Source organism: Oculina patagonica, chromosome 1 (genome assembly GCF_052425735.1).
Source record: "Oculina patagonica isolate OP01 chromosome 1, crgOcupat, whole genome shotgun sequence".
NCBI lineage: Eukaryota > Metazoa > Cnidaria > Anthozoa > Scleractinia > Oculinidae > Oculina > Oculina patagonica.
Genome location: NC_135758.1, coordinates 12661564 through 12683373, shown reverse-complemented (window position 1 = coordinate 12683373; position 21810 = coordinate 12661564). Strand labels below are relative to the sequence as shown.

The 21810-nt window shown below is 39.7% G+C and overlaps 1 protein-coding gene across 1 annotated transcript in view; it reads right to left on the bottom strand.

Annotated features, from left to right (window-relative positions):
- LOC144657168 (hemicentin-2-like) overlaps positions 1-21810 on the bottom strand; it is a 77719-nt gene that overhangs the window by 8363 nt on the left and 47546 nt on the right. The window contains 20 exon segments of the mRNA XM_078517482.1: positions 144-470; positions 1133-1462; positions 1713-2042; positions 2568-2897; positions 3222-3551; positions 4413-4742; positions 4925-5254; positions 5809-6123; positions 6911-7237; positions 7933-8253; positions 9306-9632; positions 10237-10545; positions 11315-11647; positions 12377-12703; positions 16146-16472; positions 17380-17700; positions 18288-18617; positions 19367-19669; positions 20251-20574; positions 21231-21557. Of these exon segments, the coding sequence (XP_078373608.1) occupies positions 144-470; positions 1133-1462; positions 1713-2042; positions 2568-2897; positions 3222-3551; positions 4413-4742; positions 4925-5254; positions 5809-6123; positions 6911-7237; positions 7933-8253; positions 9306-9632; positions 10237-10545; positions 11315-11647; positions 12377-12703; positions 16146-16472; positions 17380-17700; positions 18288-18617; positions 19367-19669; positions 20251-20574; positions 21231-21557 (6498 nt within the window).

Sequence of the window (21810 nt, the reverse complement as noted above, 5' to 3'; positions counted from 1 at the left end):
GCCTTTGCTGCAACATGCCCTTGTGTGATTTTGTCCCTGCGACATATCCCTACAACATGTCTCCTCGCGTGGGCATGTAGGCGCCTTTCGACGCGGTCTCGAGTATCTCAAAAATGGAATGTTCACTAATCTTACGGGCTTACCTGAGACTGTCACGGGTGATGTGCTGCTAGCCTGTCCAGCCCTGCTGCTTGCAGTACACGTGTAATTACCACTGTCTTCAACAACAGAGTCTCGGATAACAAGTCTTCCGTTAGATTCCAGCAGTACCACTCGTTCGTCTGGTGAAATGTCCTGACCATCTTTGGTCCAGTTTAACACAGGTATTGGAACACCATTCACGTTGCATGTTATTATAATTGTAACACCTTTTACTGTGTCAATCTTTGAGCCCACTCCTGCTGTTATTCGCTTTTGGTCATCTGAGATGATCGAACCTTTTGGTGGTAGAATAATTGGTTCCAGAGGTTCTGAAAAAGGAATGATACTTATTTACCCGGGTTGTTTAGTATAAAGACGGAATAAGGCTTAGTATTTATTTTCTATATAAAAAGTAAATTCCTAAATACAACTGGTTATCATGACTTGTTATCCTGTAGTAGTAACTATTATTCATAATGATGTTTCAGTAGCTGGTAATTATTTCTAAAGAATCGTGGCTTCCCTGGGTGAGAAATTATCTACTGGGTTAAGTTATGCGGAATAGCTTCAATTTTTCCTATTTTTTCATTGTTAAACTTCCACGTTATCCTAGTCCTTAGTTTTAGTTACGCTAAATTCGTGTGTGTTAATTGGTCTCAAACGATGCCACAATTAGCGGAAATCGACCAAGGTTCATTAAAGCTAGTGTTAGATTACACTAAATTAAAACAGTTTCCTTTGAACGTTTTGGCCTTTCGTGGCTTCGCATTTTATCAGGAAATTCAGGAAAGTTTGACGCAGCGTAATATTTTTTACACAAACCACTATCTTGGACAAAACTGTTGGGGCACGTGCAGTTTTTGCAGGACATTTGAAGTCAAAGATGACATTGTTTGGTCTTTTTAAGCAAAGATATCTTTAAAAAGTGTCTGTGTTCTCATGGATTGTTCTTAACAAGTCTTGAGCATGAGCGGGTTACTCTGTTACATACCTAGAATATCAATGGTTGACGTCACTTCCTCTAGACCGGCTACATTCTGAGCCGAACAAGTGTACTTGCCCGTATCTTCTGTTATTGCCTCTAGTATCGTCAACGTCCCTTCATCATCAATCTCATATTGACCACCGGATAGCAGCTCCTCGCCGTCTTTTTTCCAAGTGATTTTTGGAGGAGGTGATCCTTCAGTAGGACAGGTCAGCGAGATCCTGACATAGGCAATCTCAGTGATTTGGCTACCGACGGGTGTAACGACCGTGCTGCCATCTCCAATTGGTAGCTTTGGACCTGGCTTTGGGACTAGAATTGATGGCTTCTTCAAATCTACAAACAAGGTTGAAAACACGTTTCTCGTTGCAAAATTGTACATGTAATAATTGCCATCAAAATACAATTCCTTCGTGCACAAATTGTAACAATAACGCGACTTTCAGCTTAATATAGATATCCTTTACAAAACGATAAGAATTAAAACTTGTACAAACCGACACGAAACTAAAGGTAATTGCTTTGGTTTGAGCTTTTTCTTTCATGGAGTTTGCGATTATCGTTAACCGGTCATAACACAGCTTACCAGCAATCTGCACCATACTTGATGCGCTGTCTTTACCAGCAACACTGTCTGCAGTGCACGTGTATCGAGCAGTGTCTTCCTCATTAGACTCGTGGATAACCAATGAACCATCATCCTGAACTGTATACTTGCCCCCAGGGGGGATTTCCTGTCCATCTTTTGTCCACGTGACAGTTGGTGTTGGTACGCCGCTGGTAGGACACTGAATGGAAATACTTGTATTGCTAAACGCCGTCACGTTATCACCAATGTTCATGATGATAGGACTTTGGTCTTTGGCTTTTATCGTCATTGGTTTGTCAGTGATATTGATGTTTGGTTTAGAAGGTTCTGTCAAGGTAAAGGAATGGTTGAGGTCTTTTAAATAACTTAATTAAGGGTGAATGTTTTGGAGTGAAAATAACACCGAAGATGAATAGCACATCTAAGGTGGAGGCCTGAAGTTTCCATCCATGGCCAAACTCTCCGTTGTATAAGAAATGTACACTTTTTCAGCGTTATGGACTACCTTGTCATACGTATCGATCTTTCTACTGAATGTTGTCTTTGAAGGCCCAATGTTCACAAAAAGCAGGATAAAAAGAGGACAAGAAAACGATAAAATACTATGCACGTTATGGAAGAGGTTAACAAACAGCCAAGAGTACTCTATTCACATCGTCAATTTATGAAAAACTGAAGCTAACTTTGTCATCAAGACCTGTTTTCGCGATAGATACTCCTCAAAGGTTTCCAGATTTTCTGATATGCTTCAACATATCACCTACCTCCTGTCTCTTTCTTTCTTTTCTAAAATAAGTTACATAAAGTGTTAATCTAAGGTCAACTAAGAAAGAACTACTTAACAGCTCTGACCTTCAATTTGGACTGTTGAAGATGCACTGTCGGTACCAGTCATGCTTCGAACACTGCACGTGTATGTTGCACTATCTTGGGATGCTGCTGCTTTGATCACCAAAGAGTTATCACTTGTGATTGTGAACTTATCTCCAGGTGTAATCTGTAATCCGTCTTTCTGCCAGGTGACGGATGGTGTTGGTACTCCACTAACTGGACACCTGATGGTGATGGTAGTGTTTGAAGCTGCTGTCACGTTATCACCAACGTTCATAGTCACTGGACTGCCATCGCCAACGGGAATCTTTTGGCCAGTTTCGGGAACTTCAACAACAGGTTTGGTAGATTCTGAAAAACAAAAAGCATAAGTGGTTGGTACTGCTGTTCGCAACCCTTGCTTCAGACACATTTACCGCCCTTTTCACCGTTTAGGAGCGAAAATCAGATTCTTACAGGCCACAATAACAAGAAGAAATTCAATACGGTTTTTATGCCTATGTGGGATTCCTTTAATCTTCTATGAAAAAGGTGAGTCCAAGTATCAAAACAATCAATCAATCAATCAATCAATCAATCAATCAATCAATCAATCAATCAATCAATCAATCAATCTATCAATCAATCAATAAATCAGTCAATCAATCAATCATTTAAGACTTGTTAAAGGCTCACCAACAATCTGTACAACGCTTGAGGCACTATCTTCACCAGAATCACTCTTTGCTGTACACGTGTAGCGAGAGCTGTCCCCTACGTTTGCTCCACGTATCAGCAAAGATCCATCTTGTTGAATTGTGAACGTGTCACCACCACCAATCTCTTGACCATCTTTTGTCCACGTGACAGTTGGTGTTGGTACGCCGCTGGCGTGACACTGAATGGTAATGCTTGTATTGGTAATTGCTGTCACGTTATCACCAATGGTCATGGTGATGGGACTTCGGTCTTTGGCTTCTACCGTCTTTGGTTTGTCAGAAGTCTTTATCACAGGTGCGAAAGGTTCTGTTCAAAACCATTTGTCAATTGGATTGAGACAACGTCTTTGTTACAAAGTATTACACTCTTGTAAATCCCAATTAACCCTTAATTATTTTTTAATTTGTTATATAAATTACTAGCGACGATGTTTTTCGAATTTATTAGTACAGTCAACTCTTGCCTTGCGGACACCTGCTATTACGGACACTCGCTAAAACTTCCAAATTCAGATCCCCAGCGAAAGCTATAGAGGTTTGACTGGAAATGCCTCCCGCTATTACGAACTCTCGCTATTGCTGAATTACAGACACTTTTGTGGTTCCAAAATAACAATATTTTTTATTGTTTTGACCCTCGATAAAGCGGTCACAATTAACTTTGCATGTAGCATAACTGTTCATAACTTGTCAAAACACAACTCAAAAGACTTCTGGAACAATTATTTTTTCATCAATTCCTTCAGTAGCTGTACAACAGACTCTACTTTTTCACCTCAGCTTGCGACTTTTCCTTCCCGACACTTAGACAGAGATGAAGCACCGTTCTCCCTTCCCAACGACTGCTTAGCAGTTTCACTACTGCTGATAAGCTCGTCATTATCTATTCCTCACACCCCGCTTTTACGGACTCTCGCTATTACGGACACTAAACGGTGTCCTGAGGGTGTCCGCTATAACGAGAGTTGACTGTTTTATGATGTTAAGATCATCACCTTTTTCTTGGGTTTGGGAGGGGGGGGGGGGGGGCAATACTTACGGAAATTGTCATTATGACATAAAAATTTCCTAACGGATCTGAACCTATGAGATAAAAGATCGTCATTGCCTGTGGTTCTCAAGTTTTTTAAAATGGAATAGCAATAAAAGGCAATGAGTTTCAACTCACCGATTATCGTAACTGTTGACGATTCCCTGTCTGTTCCAGCCACACTTTTAACACTACATGTGTAATCTGCGCTGTCATCTTCGGCGCCACCTTCAATTACCAGAGAGTTGTCACTACTGATCGAAAACTTTCCTTCAGCAGTAATTAGGACTTCATCTTTCTCCCATGTAACCGCTGGTGTTGGTACTCCACTAACTGGACACCTGATGGTGATAGTAGTGTTTGAAGCTGCTGTCACGTTGTCACCAACGTTCACAGTCACTGGACTGCCATCACCAATTGGAATCTTTTGGCCAGGTTTGGGAACCTCGATAACAGGTTTGACGGGCTCTGCAATGATTTTTTGAACGTTTAGACGAAGTCAGTCAAGTAATCACATGTTATATTAACTGGGATTTGTCAACCGTGTATTTGTTAACCGTGCAGAATTATTTTAGCAGCAGAACGTTTTAGTTGAAATGTAAAGAGAAGTGAAGAAAGTCGTGCGACGTCAAGAACACAGAAAAACTCACCCACAATCTTCACTGTGGTCGATGCGCTGTCTTTACCAGCAACACTGTTTGCAGTGCACGTGTATCGAGCACTGTCATATTGAAGGGCTCCATCAATCACCAATGACCCATTAATGTCAACTGTGTACCTGCCATCATCAGGGATTTCTTGGCCATCTTTTGCCCACGTCACAGTTGGTGTTGGTACGCCGCTGGTAGGACACCGAATGGTAATACTTGTATTGGTAAGTGCTGTCACGTTATCACCAATAGTCAAGGTGATGGGACTTCGGTCTTTGGCCTCTTTCATGGATGTCTTCTCATGAGTGATAACCACAGGTTTCTTAGGATCTATCGAATGTATGTTGCACACGATATAAGCATGTTTTCATTAATATTTATTCCTTTTTTGAAAAAAGCCTTGTTAAATATTCGCTCTTAATTAATCGTCAAGTCAACCAGAAACCTATCCTAGGAAAGGAGCAGGTATCAAGTGCTGTAACCAAACGCAAACGTTTAATTATTTATGCAGCCGGGTTTGCTTCCACCTCCTGTAGATTTAAAGTAAGTAGTGCTCTACAAATTCCTGCTAACAATAATTACACTGTTGACCTGCGTTTTCTTGTCATTTCGGGAGATAGATTACTGGGTAGTTCCCTGTCATTTTAATTTACTGGAGGAATGTATTTTGCATAATTGTGCAAGGGTTGCATACATTATGTTATTTGGCAGCTGATATCCTTGCGCGATACTTTTGAACGTCGATCTTAAATAACATGTTTACATAATCAAGTGTGACAAACAGTAATTACAGATTGATGATCACACTAGTGATCCAAAGTTATCTTATTAAACTTTTTGCGTCTGTGATCACTTCTTTTTAAAATAAGAAGATCGTCACAAACCTAAGAGTGCTATAAAGCTTGATGCATCGTCTTGGCCAACAAAGTTCTCTGCAATACATCTAAATTCCCCAGGATCTTCGATTCCCTTAATAGCCAGTGTTCCATTATTATCAGTTTTGTAATTTCCCCCATTGCCTAGTTGTTGTCCGTTCATTTTCCAAGTCATTCTCGGTTTAGGGATTCCTTTAGCGGTGCAGTTTATGTTGACAGGAGTTCTGACAATGGCAGTCAAGTTGTCTCCGACACGCATGTCTACAAGATCGCCACCGCTGATGTACACTCTACCGGAAATTTCAACTGACGGCTTAACAGCATCTGTAGAAAAAAGTTTTCTTGTATTAGTCAGGAATAAGAAGTAAACATACAAGCAAACATCAGTAAACAACAACAACAATAACATAATCGTGCTTTTCGTAAACAGATTCTAACGGAAACTTTTTTAATACCCCAAGCTTTAACAAAACGAGAATCAGCAACAAAACACTGTGAAACGGAATTTTACATAGGCTTACTTTAAAGGAAGCTCTTATTTGTGTTTTCATTGTGTCAAATTTAAAGTCGACAAACATCAGTTAGCAACTTTTATAAAGAAAAAAATTAAACTAAACAGCTTTTAAAGGTGTTTTAGCTTTGGTGTGAACGGGGTATAAGTGACTCTTTAATGGGGTTTCCTGTTTCATTGTGTGGTGTAGTGTTCGTGTGTTAAAAGGGAACCAGCGCTTTGGATCAACTCTATAACAGGTTTAATCCATCACGACCTCTACCCCTTACGCTCAATGCCTGAAAAATGTCTGTGTAAGAACCGGAAGAGTCCAAAGTTGTACATGTAGCTCTATTAAAAAAACAAAATCTTGTTTGGAGCATCAGTCATAACCTCGTTTTCTGTTTCGCCTTACTTGTCACGCATTAGAAACAAAGACGCCGTGGACATAAGGCACTGTTATAGTGTTGAACTTGACAATAATGAGAAACGGAAGTTTTGAAATAAAACAATCTATAAAAAAAAAAAAAGAATCAAACAAATAAATAAAATAACACATTATCTAACCATCGCAAAAGGTTATCTATGTAGCAATAGAGAAGCTGGCTGATAGATTCTTACCAATAACTGTAACAGAACTAAACGCAATATCCATTCCGAGAAAGCTTTGAGCGGAACACACGTAATCCCCAGAATCTTCCAGTTCCACCTTGAAGATGTTCAGTATGCCAGTGCAGTCCATATCCATGCGATCATTAGTAGAAAGCATCTTGCGATCTTTTATCCACGTTATCTTAGGCTCTGGTACGCCAACCACTGGGCACTTGATGGTTAGGGGACTTCCTCGCAAGATGGAGATATCCTTTCCAATTGTAACGTTAAAATGTCTGCGGTCTTGTAAGGATTCTTCACTGCCGTACGCGGACATGATGTCTGGTGCCTTGGGCTCTGTAAAGGAAATCCAAGCCACGCAAGAATTATAGAAATAGCTGGCAGAGCAGGCAGCAACGTGACGTGGGACCATATTTATTGTAGTATCGCTAAAGATTAACATTGTTTTAACAGGACATATCTTGATTGTTGGAAACAGGATGGCGCGTGAAAAGGGTCCCACAAAGTGAGAGATCGACATCCTATAACAAATTGCGGCCTAAGCAAGGCTGTTCTGTTGAACAAGATTTGCCGTCTAAAACTCAGGGCCCGGTTGTTCAAAGGGGAAAAACCCTATTCACCGGCTAACAGCAGCAGCAACAACAGTTTATTTTATCGCTAAACAAAAGATAACGTTTGTTTGGAAAACGCCTTTCCTCAGCATAGTGATTTATCGGAGTGCAAAAACGTTATCTTCCTTTTGAACAACCGATAGAGCTTTTTGAATAAATTAGAACTCGTAATATCCTAACGGGGAAAACACTAGTATGAAGTCATGTAAAACGATTCTATCACCTTTGCCTTCACTTGTCCTTCTTGTGCCTCTTGGCACTTAGGGCCTTTGGAAACGACTCTATAGGAGACTTTATTATCGAGATTCGATTGAATATACTTTCCGATAGAGACAAAGAGGAAAATAATAAACACAAAATAATGTAAAATTATTTATTTATTTATTTTGTTAATAAACACTGTAAAAAAAAACCCCATACCGTGAACTTTTAAGGTAGTGGTGGCGGTCTTGACGCCGGCGAAGTTTCTTGCCACGCATGTGTACCGATCAGTGTCCATTGGATCCAAATTATACATGATCAGTGTCTGACCAATCAAAAGGTAGTTTTTACTGCTTTTCATCCTCATACCACTCCTGTACCATGAGATTGCTGGTTTCGGCAAGCCCACTGCAGGACAGGTCAGCGTCAATTTCCTGCCTTTCAACGTTGTCAAGTTGTCGCCAACTTTTCCTTTGAACGGCTGCCTCTCGTACCAGATAATGTACGACTTGGATTTTCGTATTTTTGGAGACATAGGTGCTGCAAGCGAAAGAAAGTGAGGTCTGTTATACCAGTTATTCCCAGTTAGTTCTCCTCCCTGACATTGAATGCTAGTCTTGAGGGTTTGGTTCAAGACAATAGGGACCTTCAGATCGAAGTACGAGTACGACTTTCGAATTTTAGTCTAATTACGTTCCCAGAGCCCTTACTCCTCCACGTTGCAGAGCGGTTAAAAAGGAGCCATAACAAGATCGCAATATTGTCAAAATATTGTTGAAAACTGTGTTGCGCCTTAATAGCGGATGATCTCATAGGGGTGTGAGAAAATTAAAGGTTTGTTTCTAAGCGCAATAATTTAATTGTGAACAGCTTATCCGCAGACGTTTGGAGACTACCGTTCTTTCATCATTGAAAAGGAGCTTATTGGTACCATATTGGTGTGAAATGTGATAATCAAAAGCTTAAGCACTTGGTTAAAAAGAAGTCGTACTTGTACTCCGATCTGACGGAATTGATCCCAAAATAAATATCCCCAAGTCTTTTGACGATTATTTTTTTACAAGTTACAAACAATTGTCCTCTTGACATGTCCTTGAGTACACTTTATCGAGATCAAACAATAAAATGTCGACTACTTTTATTCGGAATTGCGGCTCGAACAGAGAGTTTTCTTGTTGTCTTCTTGGCATACAGAATAATTGTCCACCTTCTGAAAGCGATAGTCGACTTTTGACAGGCAGTCGACAAAGCTAAACTTAACTAAACAATGCAACAATCGCTATAATTTACCCCAAAATACCTCGTATAGAGCCACAATACGGTTTATCCAAGCTCAAAAGATTTTGTGAACAAGAGAAGAACACAAAGATTTAAAATTGTAACACTGAAAAATATGTTTAACACCATAGCAAGGCATACCTTAAATACACGTACATTCTCAAAAATTTTCCTCAACGAGAAGGAGTTTCAAAAGGTAACTTACACTCCAATCAAAATAAAGCGGGATCAATCACGCTTACTCTAAACGTTATCCGTAATTATTACCGGTAATTATCACTTATAATTACTGCAAACATGACAGTAATAATTACCGCGAACGTATACAGACGAGGCCTCAGACGTCTCTCCGATTGCATTCTTGGCTGAACACCTGTAGCGTCCTGTGTCTTGTGTCCGAGTGTTTTTTATGGTCAAAGTCCCTTCATCAGATATAGACACTCTATCCTTAGATTCAAGTGGCTGACCGTTCTTGCTCCAGGATACAGTCGGCTTGGGAGATCCTTCCGTTTGACATTTCAGAGTCAGTGTGGTAGCTGTGAACGTCTGCACAGTCACACCAACAGAAGCTGAAACAGCTTGTCGCTTGCTCAGTGCATTGATTGTACCAGTGTCCGATTTGATACGAGGAATGACTGGTTCTGAAACACAACCAAAACGTGCCAGATTGGTCTTTATTATCTTAGAAAACCAAATAAACAAGCTCACAAACAACAGTCAGCTTATGGGTTAAAAAGAGCCTAAACACTAGGACTGAATTTAGGTGTTTATTAAAGGGGCTATGTCACGCAATTTTACCGTCAATTTTGGTCGACTAACACAACTGGTCATACGAATTAACTGAAATATCACAATTACAGCTTTAAACTCTCGTGGAATTTTAGCGGTTCATATAAGAAGCACAGAAAGGGAAAAAGAGGGGTTTATCGAGAATTTGTATGAAAGTGTAATTTGCAATGCTCAAAAATCACCCTTGTTTGTTGTGTGGCCGTGATTTTGCCAATTATAAATGACTTTTGCTTTGCCTATTTGAAGTTTACCTCTCTTTTTTAATGAAAATTAAAATAATTACCTAAAATACCTAGCCCCTTTAATATACTTGTTAAAGAGAAGCGTAGTAAGAGTAAAGTACCCTGTCCTAAAACAGGGCTCTTCGTCAATTTACCAGTCTACAGGGCTGGAAGGTTTTACACTTAGTTTATTTCAGAGGCTGTTTGCTTCTTTATCCTATTAATGATTTCTTACCAATGACGTCAATATTTGAGCTTATTGTTGCATTTCCCGCCAAATTCCCGGCATGACAAGTGACCTGACCAGCATCCTTCACGTCCCTAATGGTCAGTACCAAAGAACTCTCTTCCTCAGACCCCACTCGCTTGCCATCTTTTAGCCACGTGATTTTCGGTTTTGGTACACCGCTGACCTCACAGGTGATATTAAAACGGGTCTGTGTTAGCACTGTAACGTCACTTCCTGCTAAGATCTCCACTGAAGTATCGTTGGTAAGAGAAATCTTGTCCACTTCCGGTTGCTGAATAATCGGTTTGCTAGGTTCTGCAAATAAATATCTACATTACATTTTCTCTAAAAAGACACGTAGAGATGGGCGCTTGGCTTTCCTACAACTGCATGTTCACAATCGTTGGAATAACTGTACTTTGAGGGTAGCGCTCTGTAATCTGAACTTTTCGTGACAGTTTGTTATTGGATCAAACACAAACTTGTATTCACTTGACACAAGCTTATTTTCCATTTTCTTTGAGATGGAAGGTACTCCGTACTGGTCAGTAAATCTTCCACCGAAACGTTTTAACAAAACGCTTTACCTCAGAATTCAATGCTATATAGCATGGCTACGTTCCTTAAAAAAACTGCTCTAGTCCCTATTTCCGACTTCTTGTAATTTTCCATACTGGATGCAAAAAAATGCCTTCTCTGTGGTAAAACAAACTTAAATTTATATATAATTTTATTTTATACCCCTGCAAATAATACTTATAGTACAGTACATCTCTAAGGCGGACACACATATTACATGGATGAGCCTGCAGTAGTTCCGTCATTTTCTCTGAACAATGCAATGCACAGCCCAAAAATGACCGACTAACGGAAGGTCGTGGGTTCAGATCTCATCTGTGAACTCGGAATTTACACTCCACACGTCATTCCTTTATCATTAAATGCAAGAAACAGACACTTATCGTTGGTAGATAGTCGCTGCAGGTTCGCTACTTTCTGATTTATAGCGGGGTTTGACTGCAAAACTACTAAATGCAAACAAGACTTAAACTGTCTAGCTAATAATTAATGGCAAGAGACTGACCAATGACTGTAATTTTCGTTGACTCCTGATCAGCACCAACTTCACTCATAGCGGTACAGAGATAATCTCCCGTGTCGTCCGTAGAAGCATTTTCAATTCTTAAGATACCAGTCCGGGCAGACGTCATATTGTCTGCCGATGACGTATGAATCAACTCCTCCCCTCTGCTCCAGGCCACGGACGGAGTAGGCGTCCCGTAAGCAGAACATGTGACTGTAATACGCGTGCCAGAGAGAACAGTGACGACACTTCCGGCTGTAGCTTCCACAGGAGAACGATCCGATAAAGAAACTATGCTTTCTTGTGAAGACCTGATCGATGGCGGCTGTGGATCTTTTAAAACAGGGAAAATAATGTTAAACATTTACTTACTTTGTTTAACGGTAACGTAGTAACTTAAGAAGCGTAAAATCAGTGCAGACTGCAAGACCATTATGTGTCGTTCTTAAATCGATGGTCCGCGGTCATAAACAGTAGTCTATAGCTTTCATATTACACAAAATAACCGACTGGTAAACGAAAACACTATATCGTTAACTTGTGATGGAAACAGGCAACTGAAACGACTGAAATTAAAGAGATATTATTGCAATGCATCGGAATGCCTTTCGGACTGTCTTGTAATTTCACGACCTTAGGTTGTGCCCACAGAGTAAAGTCTAGCTTCTCTCTCCAGTAACAAAATGCATTAATTTTCTCAGTTGTCCCTAGAACAGTTAAATTAAAGCCGGTTATTAAGGAAGGTATAACAAAGCCTGGTTTTTCTCATGCATACAGCAAGCTTCGCATATAATGTAAATAGCCATTTTTTGTTATATTGGAGTCGCATGCAAGAGTTTTCACATTTGCTATCCTGTTTTCAAAGAAAGAAAAATACAAGACTTAGAGATGAAAAAAGAACGCCCGATTCCCTCTATGGCGCGCGCCTGCAGGGAGTCATGGTAGTTGTATTCATCAAACCATGAACTACAACGATAATACAACTACCGTGATTCCCTGTACGCGCGCGCCATAGAGGGAATCGGCCATTGCTTGAAAAGTAAAGAAAACTGAAATACTTACCAACAACTTTAAGTACTGTTGATGCCGAGGCTGTTCCTGCCACGTTTTTCACGGAGCAGACATACTGAGCTGAATCTGAGGGCTGTAAAGCCCTCAGTACAAGTGAACCGTTAATGACCTCATATCCGGCGTCTGGTAGTGGATCACCTTCTTCGTCCAGAACAGTCCACTTGACGTCAGGCTCAGGGAAAGCCGAATACTTGCAAGTCAACGTCACTTCCGTTCCCGACAGTACCTCCACAGAGCCTCCAACCGGAAGTACTCTTGGCTCTCTGTTATACCAAGAAACAGTAGCGTCCGATGATTCTATTTTTGGAAGATTGGGCTCTGAAAGGGAACCAGAAATACTTTTAGGAAACGTTTCAAACAGTACTTCCTGTAAATAAACTGTTCTTGATTTAACAGCTACAAAACCAAAGGCCTAGTTTTATGTTCCATTATTGCCACAACCTGTAACAATATGCCTGATCGCTAGTAATCAAACGTCCCATTTTACGGTCATAAACTCGTACTTCGATGCTTTTCGCCTAAATAACTTGCATCATTTAACTGAAAAAATAGCTCTCTGCAGCTTGACGTTTGGTAAGTCAGATAAAGAATAAATAACCATGTTGTGTATCAGATTTAGGAACTCCCTAAGCCTTCAACTTGCGCTTATAAATCCGTTGCAACATGACCATTCAATCCGTATATACTAGTTGTACCTATCGGTAAGTGCCAACGAGCGAAATACTCATGTTTGTTCATAGGAACAGATATTGAATGGTTTTTGATAGAACTATATTTGAAATGACCAAAATATGGTAAATTGTATTTTAGGTAATATGCGAAAAAAGTGCTATTTCTCTGGTGTTCATAAATGACACAGGTTTGATAGCCTGCGTAGCAGGCGCCGTAGTTTCCAGCGCGCGTATTCTCGCGATCGCGCACTCTTTTAAACACACTAAAAAACGTACACAGATGTCTGCTACGCAGGCTACGGGTTTGACAGATTGATAACTCTTGACAAATCTTTAAATTCTTTTCAACGTTAAAATGTCACAAAATGTAGGCAATAAATGAGGTTTAATCACTGTTTTTTAAATACAACACGCGATGGTTAAAATGTTTCCGTCCACAAAAGGGATAGTTGCATTTCAAGAACTTCTTATAAATCAAATCCCAAAATCAAAACTGCTAAGATGCTCAGTTTTTTAAAAATAATTTTCAGTAATCAGAGACAGTAATGCACGGGTCAGATTTCAGTCTCGCATGCGAAGTGTCATGTTCAGTTACGCAAAACTTGAAAAATTTGAACAGAAAACAAAACTTGAACGGTCAAGGATTATTTGGAGACAAAATTTTTATTCAAGTTAACATTACATTTGCCGTTAGAAGCAAAAAACTTTTGACTTTCTTGTGTGTATGACATGCAGTAATTTTAGTGAGCGTCGCTTTGTATTGATGTTATTCTTACGCGGAGCGAAAATGCGTGCCAAATAAAATATAAACGGTATTTGATTTGGAATAAATCATCGGTCAAACAATTGCTATAAACACAATCAACACTAAAAGGAAGCATTTACCCGACTTCAGCATTCTCATAAGTCAAGAAAACTATATTTGAAGTAAGCAGTCCGCTTTTGATTTTCATGTCTCTCTTCGATCGTAAATCAAAGGACTCCAAAGTCGAAAGATCATTTCATCGCTTTGAAGACCTTGATGTTCATTTTTTCGGCGGTCGAATATTCTGTAGGGTATTCTCTTTCGATTTATAATTCCCTAAGATGTATTTATCGGTAAAGGGATGAATGACCACATTGAAAATTTTAACAGCGAGCCGCGTGGACGCCACTTTGGTCATTTGCTCTCTAGCAAGGAGTGAGAGACTGGGAACCAGTTGGGAATAACAATACAACCCAAATATGGGGTTTACTTACACCCAAATATGGTCAAAAAAAGTCCCTTACGCAGAACTTAAGATTTTCTCTGCCTATACAATCATACGCACACGGCTCTATGATTCTGCCGCCTCGACAGCCTCGCCTCTTGGCTCGGCTGTCTCGTTGGCAATTACTTAGACATAGATACGTAGTACCAATATGACAGATACCTTTGCGTGTTCGGTAAATTATTTACCAAGGAACTAAGCTACTGAAATTTTTATCGGCATGACAAAACATTCCTTGATAAGGTCTTTCCTTCCCTTACTTAAACTCATCGCCATTAGTATGGAGAACTGGCACATCGGCGGCATTAAAAACGTATCCAGTCTCGTAGATGAACAAAAAAGACGCTTTATCTCTTTTCAGTCCTTCCAACAAAAATTCCATATAAACTGCAACTTTCTACAATACTACGGGCTTTTATCTGCAATACCAAGTGCTTGGAAAGAGCTTTTAAAACAGCCACAAATCGAAAACCTCTCCTCCTCGACGCCAACTATAGAAAACCTAACGTGTAAAGTCATATATCATCTGTTGATTAATGGAAAACATCTACCTCCACCTACGGCAGAAAAAAGACTCATCAAGTGTGGTTTTGATCCATCGCAACGTCGCAAAATATACTCACTTCCCTTTGCTGTAACAAAAGAAGTTAAATTATCCGTGTTTCAGTTCAAATTAATACATAATATTCTTAACACCAACAGCCTTCTCTACAAAATGCAAATTATCGATTCACCTACTTGTCCATTTTGGCCTGATACAGAGCAATCTATCTCTCATTTATTTGTGCACTGTTCATTGGCGTTATCGTTCTGGAACGAATTTACCGAGTGGTACCGCTTACAATGCAAAGAGCATAGCGTGACAGCTTTGACAGAAAATGAAATAATATATGGCGTCTTAAAAGGCTCATCTTCGCTTCAAACCATCAACCACCTTATACTCATTGGCAAGTGTTTCCTGTTTATCTGCGCTAAAAATGACAAAAAATATCAATTTGCGGATTTTGTCGGCTACGTTCGAGAAAAAATAAATCTCGAAAAGTACATCGCCTTACGTGCAAATAAACTCTCTCATTTTAATTTTAAGTGAAAAGATTTCTTTTAAATATTTATCACATCATCGGTAGCATTTCACTCTCTTTTTTTTTATTGTAACATTTTAATTTATTGTCTTCTGTAAAAAGTAAGTAAGTAAGTAACGTAGTGTGAATAGTGTTTTGTATTGCGAGCTATTAGGGACGTATATGTAGAATAAGAAAGGAACCGTATACAAATAATCTATGTTTTAAAGTTAGTAAGTCATTATTTAAAATGTGTCTCGTTGTATTAATGTAATTAGCGTAATGTATTGTACTTTAGCGTTGTATTGTGAGTAAGAATTCAGTATATTTTAGAGGTAGTCATAATTAGTTATCCTTGTAATTAACAATTTTTTTCTTTCCTTTTGAAAATGTTCATGTAAAAAGTATGTCTCTTGTAAATAGCCCGTTGTAAATATGTATTTCTCTGTAGTAGTGTTGCGTGTAATAAAGATTTCATTAATAAAAAAAAAAAAATGGAGAAGGTGCCTGAAATCTTTGTGGGAGCCACTAGCGAGCGCGGACGGTAACCGCGGCAACCACCAGACACAGTCATACTGAGGAACTCGGCATTTTTTTAATACTTACCAAAACTTTACTAGAGGGAAGGGAGGGACGGAAGCGAAGAGCGTTTGCAAGAACGGCACGCGAACGACAACGCGAACAAAATGCCAGCATTGTCTCTAGTTTAACCGCGCCTAAATTTCATTTAGCCCCCCAAAAATGAATAAACCAAATTCCAATACATTTTAACTCTTACCAACGACTTCTAACACAGCAGCACTCGTGTCCTCGCCAGCCTTGTTCACTGCACTACACATGTACTTCCCAGAGTCCCTGGTGTCAACGTCATGAATTGTCAACAAACGCCCTTCCTGGTTCACGTCAAATTTGTTGGCTGGTTGCATGTCATTACTGCTGCTGTTCCAAAAAACTGAAGGCTCAGGTATCCCTGATGCTACACAGCGGATGTTCACGGTGGTTTTCATTAGTACTTTCAGCGTACCACCGACAGCTATTGTGATTGGTTGTCCATCAAACGACTCGACATCGATTGCGTCGCCCATGATCGATGGCTTCTCTGGTGCTATTCACAGAAAACAGTGAAAAAAGGCGAAAAAATCAAAATATTTGTATACAAAAAGAAGACTCTGCAGCTGAAAAGGTCAAATCTCTAAAACTTTCAAGTCAGTATCATACATTTTAACTTTCCAAAAACAGATTACATGGTCATATGACAGAATTAATGACACGGTTCATCAAAACAACTTTTTTTCATCCAGAACACTTCCCCGATATGTAACTTTATCTTACTCTGATTACAAAGTGGAAAACATCATTTCCAATGTCATGTTAATGGGGCAATATATTCTTATTTGGGCATGGTTTCGAGAAGCTCAAAACAAAGCTGGAGCGTTAGAAACCCGGAAATAATGCTTTGATTTTGGGGAACGACAGAAACTCATTAGGAAGTAAGGATGACTAACGATGGCGAGGATGGAAATGGATTACAATATAGAGAAACCTGTAAACGCTCAAAGTTAATTCTCAAACTCATTAACAATTCATCAAGTTAAAACAAAGAAACATCATAACCGCGAAAGAGGTTTGGATACCCGGTCTCAATAAGCATAGATTTTTACGACTTTATTTCTCCATTTACTCCGTTGGTTTTTGTTTTGAGAAGATAACACTCGAGACAGTGTTTTATCGGCTTATCCAAACACCTAGAATTTTGTCCAAAAAACTCTGCTGCGCGTCATATTTTCCACTCTTTTCTCGGTGTTGGGATATCCCGATGACACACTGTCGCTCGTGTTTGATATATGACGTAAAAATTTACAAGAAACGTTGCAACAAAGCGTTCCTGTTGAATCTCCTTTCTCTTGTTTAGAGTACACCAAGTTGACCTACTATAAACTGAGGGAAGCTTTTCTGCACGCTGTACAGTTTTGACTATATCCGGTTTCCTAACTCTAGCCATGATTGCTTACCCATGAACTTAAGGTAAGTTGACTTCTCATCGGATCCTGCTCCGTTAGTAGCGACGCAGGAGTAGCTTCCGGTATCTGACGATGTACTATCGAACAGTACAAGCGTGTTGTTCATGAACTGCAAGCTGCTTCTCGTGGAAATCAAACCATCAGCTTTCTTCCATTCTATTTTGGGAGCAGGGTTGCCTGTAACTGGGCAGCGGATGTACACTATAGAGCCCTCAAGTGTCTCCAGATTGTCGCCAATGACGAGCTCGTGTCTCGCTGATTTAAAGTCCTTGACTTTTTTGTTTGAAGACAAGATCTTCGGCTCAACTGGAACTAAAAAAACGATAACAAATCTCTTAGTCAGTGGATAAATAGACCAAGAGAGGTATTCATTGGAATGGCTCAATCTTAATCATAGCTGCCTGGACAATTTTGCGAAACACATTCTACAACAAGAATATTCAGAGGGATCCAAACCATTGTTCGTTGTTTCTAGCATGTTAAGCTGACTAGACATTCCGCTGTACTTATTTGTTGCTTATTTGTTGTTACACCCAAATAGTCTGAACGAGACATTTAAATTTTCGATGCAGAGTATCGAGCGGCTGATGAATTCTATCCGTTTGGACTTTGCTGGAAACACAAAGAAGTTCAAAAAAGGTAAGCAAGTAAACGACTTTGAGAAAATATTGTGGACACTGTAACACACTTTTAATTTTTTTCTCATCTCCTTCAATAATAAAATTTAAATTGAGGGCATAAACCCACAAAATTGTTCTGCCGTGCGAAGCAATTTAGCCATGTATCAGACGAGCTTCTGTTGCTATCACTTTTAAGGCAAGTCTATAATTTAGTTCTGCTGAAAGACAATGTTTAACGGGCAGATATATTTAAACTCTCGCGCACGGTAAAACGCTTACCTATAAGAGACAAAAATGTAGTTTTTGTGTCCTCCCCAAGTGAATTGTTGGCGAAACAGGTGTAAAACCCAATGTCCTCTGGTGTGACAGCACTAATGGTGAATGCTGAATTCTTCAAGTCAATTGACCGACGATTTCCCTCTTCGTCTGTTGAGCCGTTAAACAACCACGTGATTGTTGCATTGGGAAGAGCTGTGACTGGACAGATGATTTCCACACTAGTTCCAATGACAGTAGTTATGTTTCCTCCAATCACTATCTTGACTTCCTTTTCTCCACTAACGGCTACAATGTTTTCCTCTGGACTTGTGATTGTAGGTGCGCTCCCATCTAGAAAAAAAAATAGGGAAGAATTGTTTTATATTGGAAACGTTGTTCGTACGCCAAGAATAGACTAGCACACATTGAGCACAAAGTGAGCTTGTTAACAAACATCCTTATTTCAATCTAACATCAGCATAACGCTTTCTTATCTATTAGTTCGCTGAGGGACAAGTCGATTGGTTACGCTTTCTAAATATATTTTAAAAGAAACTTGCAGCTCTCTGTTGCGGGTAATTTTTGAGATATTTTTAAATCAAATCAATCTTTATTTGCCCTAATCGTTCCCCATTCCTTTCTTGTTTTTTAAAAGGTGGGGGGGGGGGGGGGGTGGGGACCTAGCTTTATTTAACATCATTTCCCCGTTGTCATAGTTAATGCGAATACATGAAAGCTAATTTATTTATTATCATTTCTTCCAGCTGTATCATGCCTGTAGCTTGTTTTAACCGGAAAGAATACACACTTCTTTAAAAACTAATGACCTTAATGAATAATTATGAATTCCAGTTATTAATTTTATAACACAGTCAACTCTAACCTTGCGCACACCTCGCTATAACGGACACCCCGTTATTACGGACAGGAGTTCAAGTCCGGGCAAATAAAGAATTACTGAAAAAACCTCTCTCTACTTCGGACTTTCTCTATTACAGACACCAAATGGTGATCCTGAAGGTGTCCGTTATAAAGGGAGTTGACTGTATAACCTTTTTGTGCTACCTACATTATCGAAGCGCTTAAAAGATATTATTTACCTAAGACGTTGACTTGTATGTCTTGTTTATCAGCTCCGTCTATGTTGGATGCAGTGCACTCGTACCGACCAGAGTCAGATGTTGTGAGTGAGCTTACAACGTACAAAGGTCCTTTAGCATCCAATAAACTGCCGTCTTTACTCCAGGCGATTTGAGGTGTTGGTACACCAGTTGCGTTACATCTTATGGTTAACGCGTTACCGGTGACTGTCGTGACACTAGACCCAACATCTACTGTGAATGAACCACTTTCAAGAATCTGTAGAGGCTGGTCAGCTGTAGAAATTACTGGCGAGGAAGTTTCTGAAAACATGAATCATGAATCGAGAATTGATCACCAGTGCCGATCCAGGGAAAAGGGGTAGACTAATTTTTTCAAGGGAAACGTTAATTGCCTCATCATATCAAAGAGGCAGCTCCATTTGTAATAAATACAGTTAGAAGTCGATAAATAAAATAACTTATTGACAAACGTGATGAGCTAAGACCCAGAGAAGGGATACTGTCACCAGTTTCACTTCAAAAACTCAAGAACCTAAAGACATATGGAAACTACGAATAGTGGTCCAATTTTCTTAAAAAACAACCATACAAGTGAACTGAAGCGATATACAAGTTATATTATTGTGATGCCATCAGGAAATTTAGATCTCAAGTTGAAAAAATCAGGCTGACTTTTTCACGTTTTGTCCTTGTGGACTGGAAAAACACCTAAAAATTATTATGCCTCTTTTTCTTTCTTCAACAAGAATTTACTTTATATCTACATCTTGATGTACTAGGTGCATTTCATGTATGAGAAGAGCTACGTTGTATTTGCCCGCGACGGTGTCCCTTTAACAAATGGGGATGTAATTTATACTTTGGACAACACACTGACTTACTTGTTACATTCACCATGGAACTGGCAGCAACTTCCCCAGCAAAATTCACAGCTTTGCACAAATACACGCCAGTATCTGCCCTAGTCGTGTTTGTGATGATTAAAACTGATTCCCTGACAAGCACGCTCCCATCTGTGGCCATGTTGTTATCTTCTCGACTCCAGGTGACATCTGGTTTTGGTACCCCACTCACAGGACATTCAATGGATACCTTTGTTCCGCTAAGAACAGACAGCGCCTGTCCAATTCTTATAGAGACAGGTTCCCGACTATCCAGCGACCGCACAGTCACACGGGATACGTTGATCTGTGGTGCTCCTGGAACTAAAGGATTGAAAAATATGCAGATATTAAGCTGCAGTTACTGTGTATTGGTCAAAAACTCCGTTAACGCTCTGCCTCCTCTAAAGCTAAGAGTAACAAAACGAACCACGACTAAGAGCTTTGAACGATCTTTCCTCGTGCCCTCCTCCAGTTTATATTTTCTTTTGACCGACAGTATTGCTAGAGGCAGATCAACGCTTGAAGAAAATGATTGTGATAGTTTGGTCTTGAGCGAGGCTAGAACGCAGATCATAACCCGCAATATTTTCGTCGTTCAGAGGGACAAGACAGTTGTTGCAATACAAAACCAACTGGAGGTCGATAACTACGTGGATATTCCTTCAAAAGAAAACTATGCAGTGCCTTTCCTTGTAGTAGCTTTGCTAAGAGATGGGAAACTACCGCAAAATTGAAAACGCGTGCTGTCAAAACAATGGCAATGTAAAAAATAGTACAATTTGTGTTTTGTTTTAGTTTTCTTTGACTACAATGTATTTTTGTTAAGATCTTAAAAAAATAGCTTGACGTGGTTTTTGAACAGACCACATAAGATGAGTGGAGGTTTTCACCAAGTAGCAGCATTTGAATTCCCGATTTGACTATTCTATATATCTACGCACACCTATAAGCAAAAACTACTGAAAATCCATTCTTACCAAGTACAGATACAAACGATGACGCGCTTTCTGTTCCCAATGCATTACTGGCTTTACACGTAAACGTCCCTCCTTTGCGATGCGATATACTCAAGGTAAATAGTGTTCCTGTGACCTCATCCACATTAAGCGTCATGCCAGGCTCCACAGGGACACCCTCTCGGTACCACTGAATAGCAGGTTTAGGGAATCCAGTGACAGGACAACTAATTTCCAATCCTGAGCTGGCCAGTGTGGTCAGGTTGGTTCCGATTGTTATCGCGAAGAAGTCAATCGTCAGATGAATCTTACTTTCATGGGAGGCGTCGATTTTTGGAACTGAACCAGCTACAATGTAAAGATGATCAAAAATACGTCAATTTTAGTATTATGTATAACTCCGGTAACGAATTCAATTTCCTAATAGCTTAAAGGTGGTTAGAAATCGTTCCCGAAAGCTAACTCTTAAAGTGAATTTTGGCATTGTTACCGAGAAAATTGGTTTGACCTCGTGACAAGAGGGACCAATATTTGAGCACTCTTCACACCGGTTTGTCAAACTTCCTTCGTGGTGAACGTTAACTCTAATAAAATGCCGTCA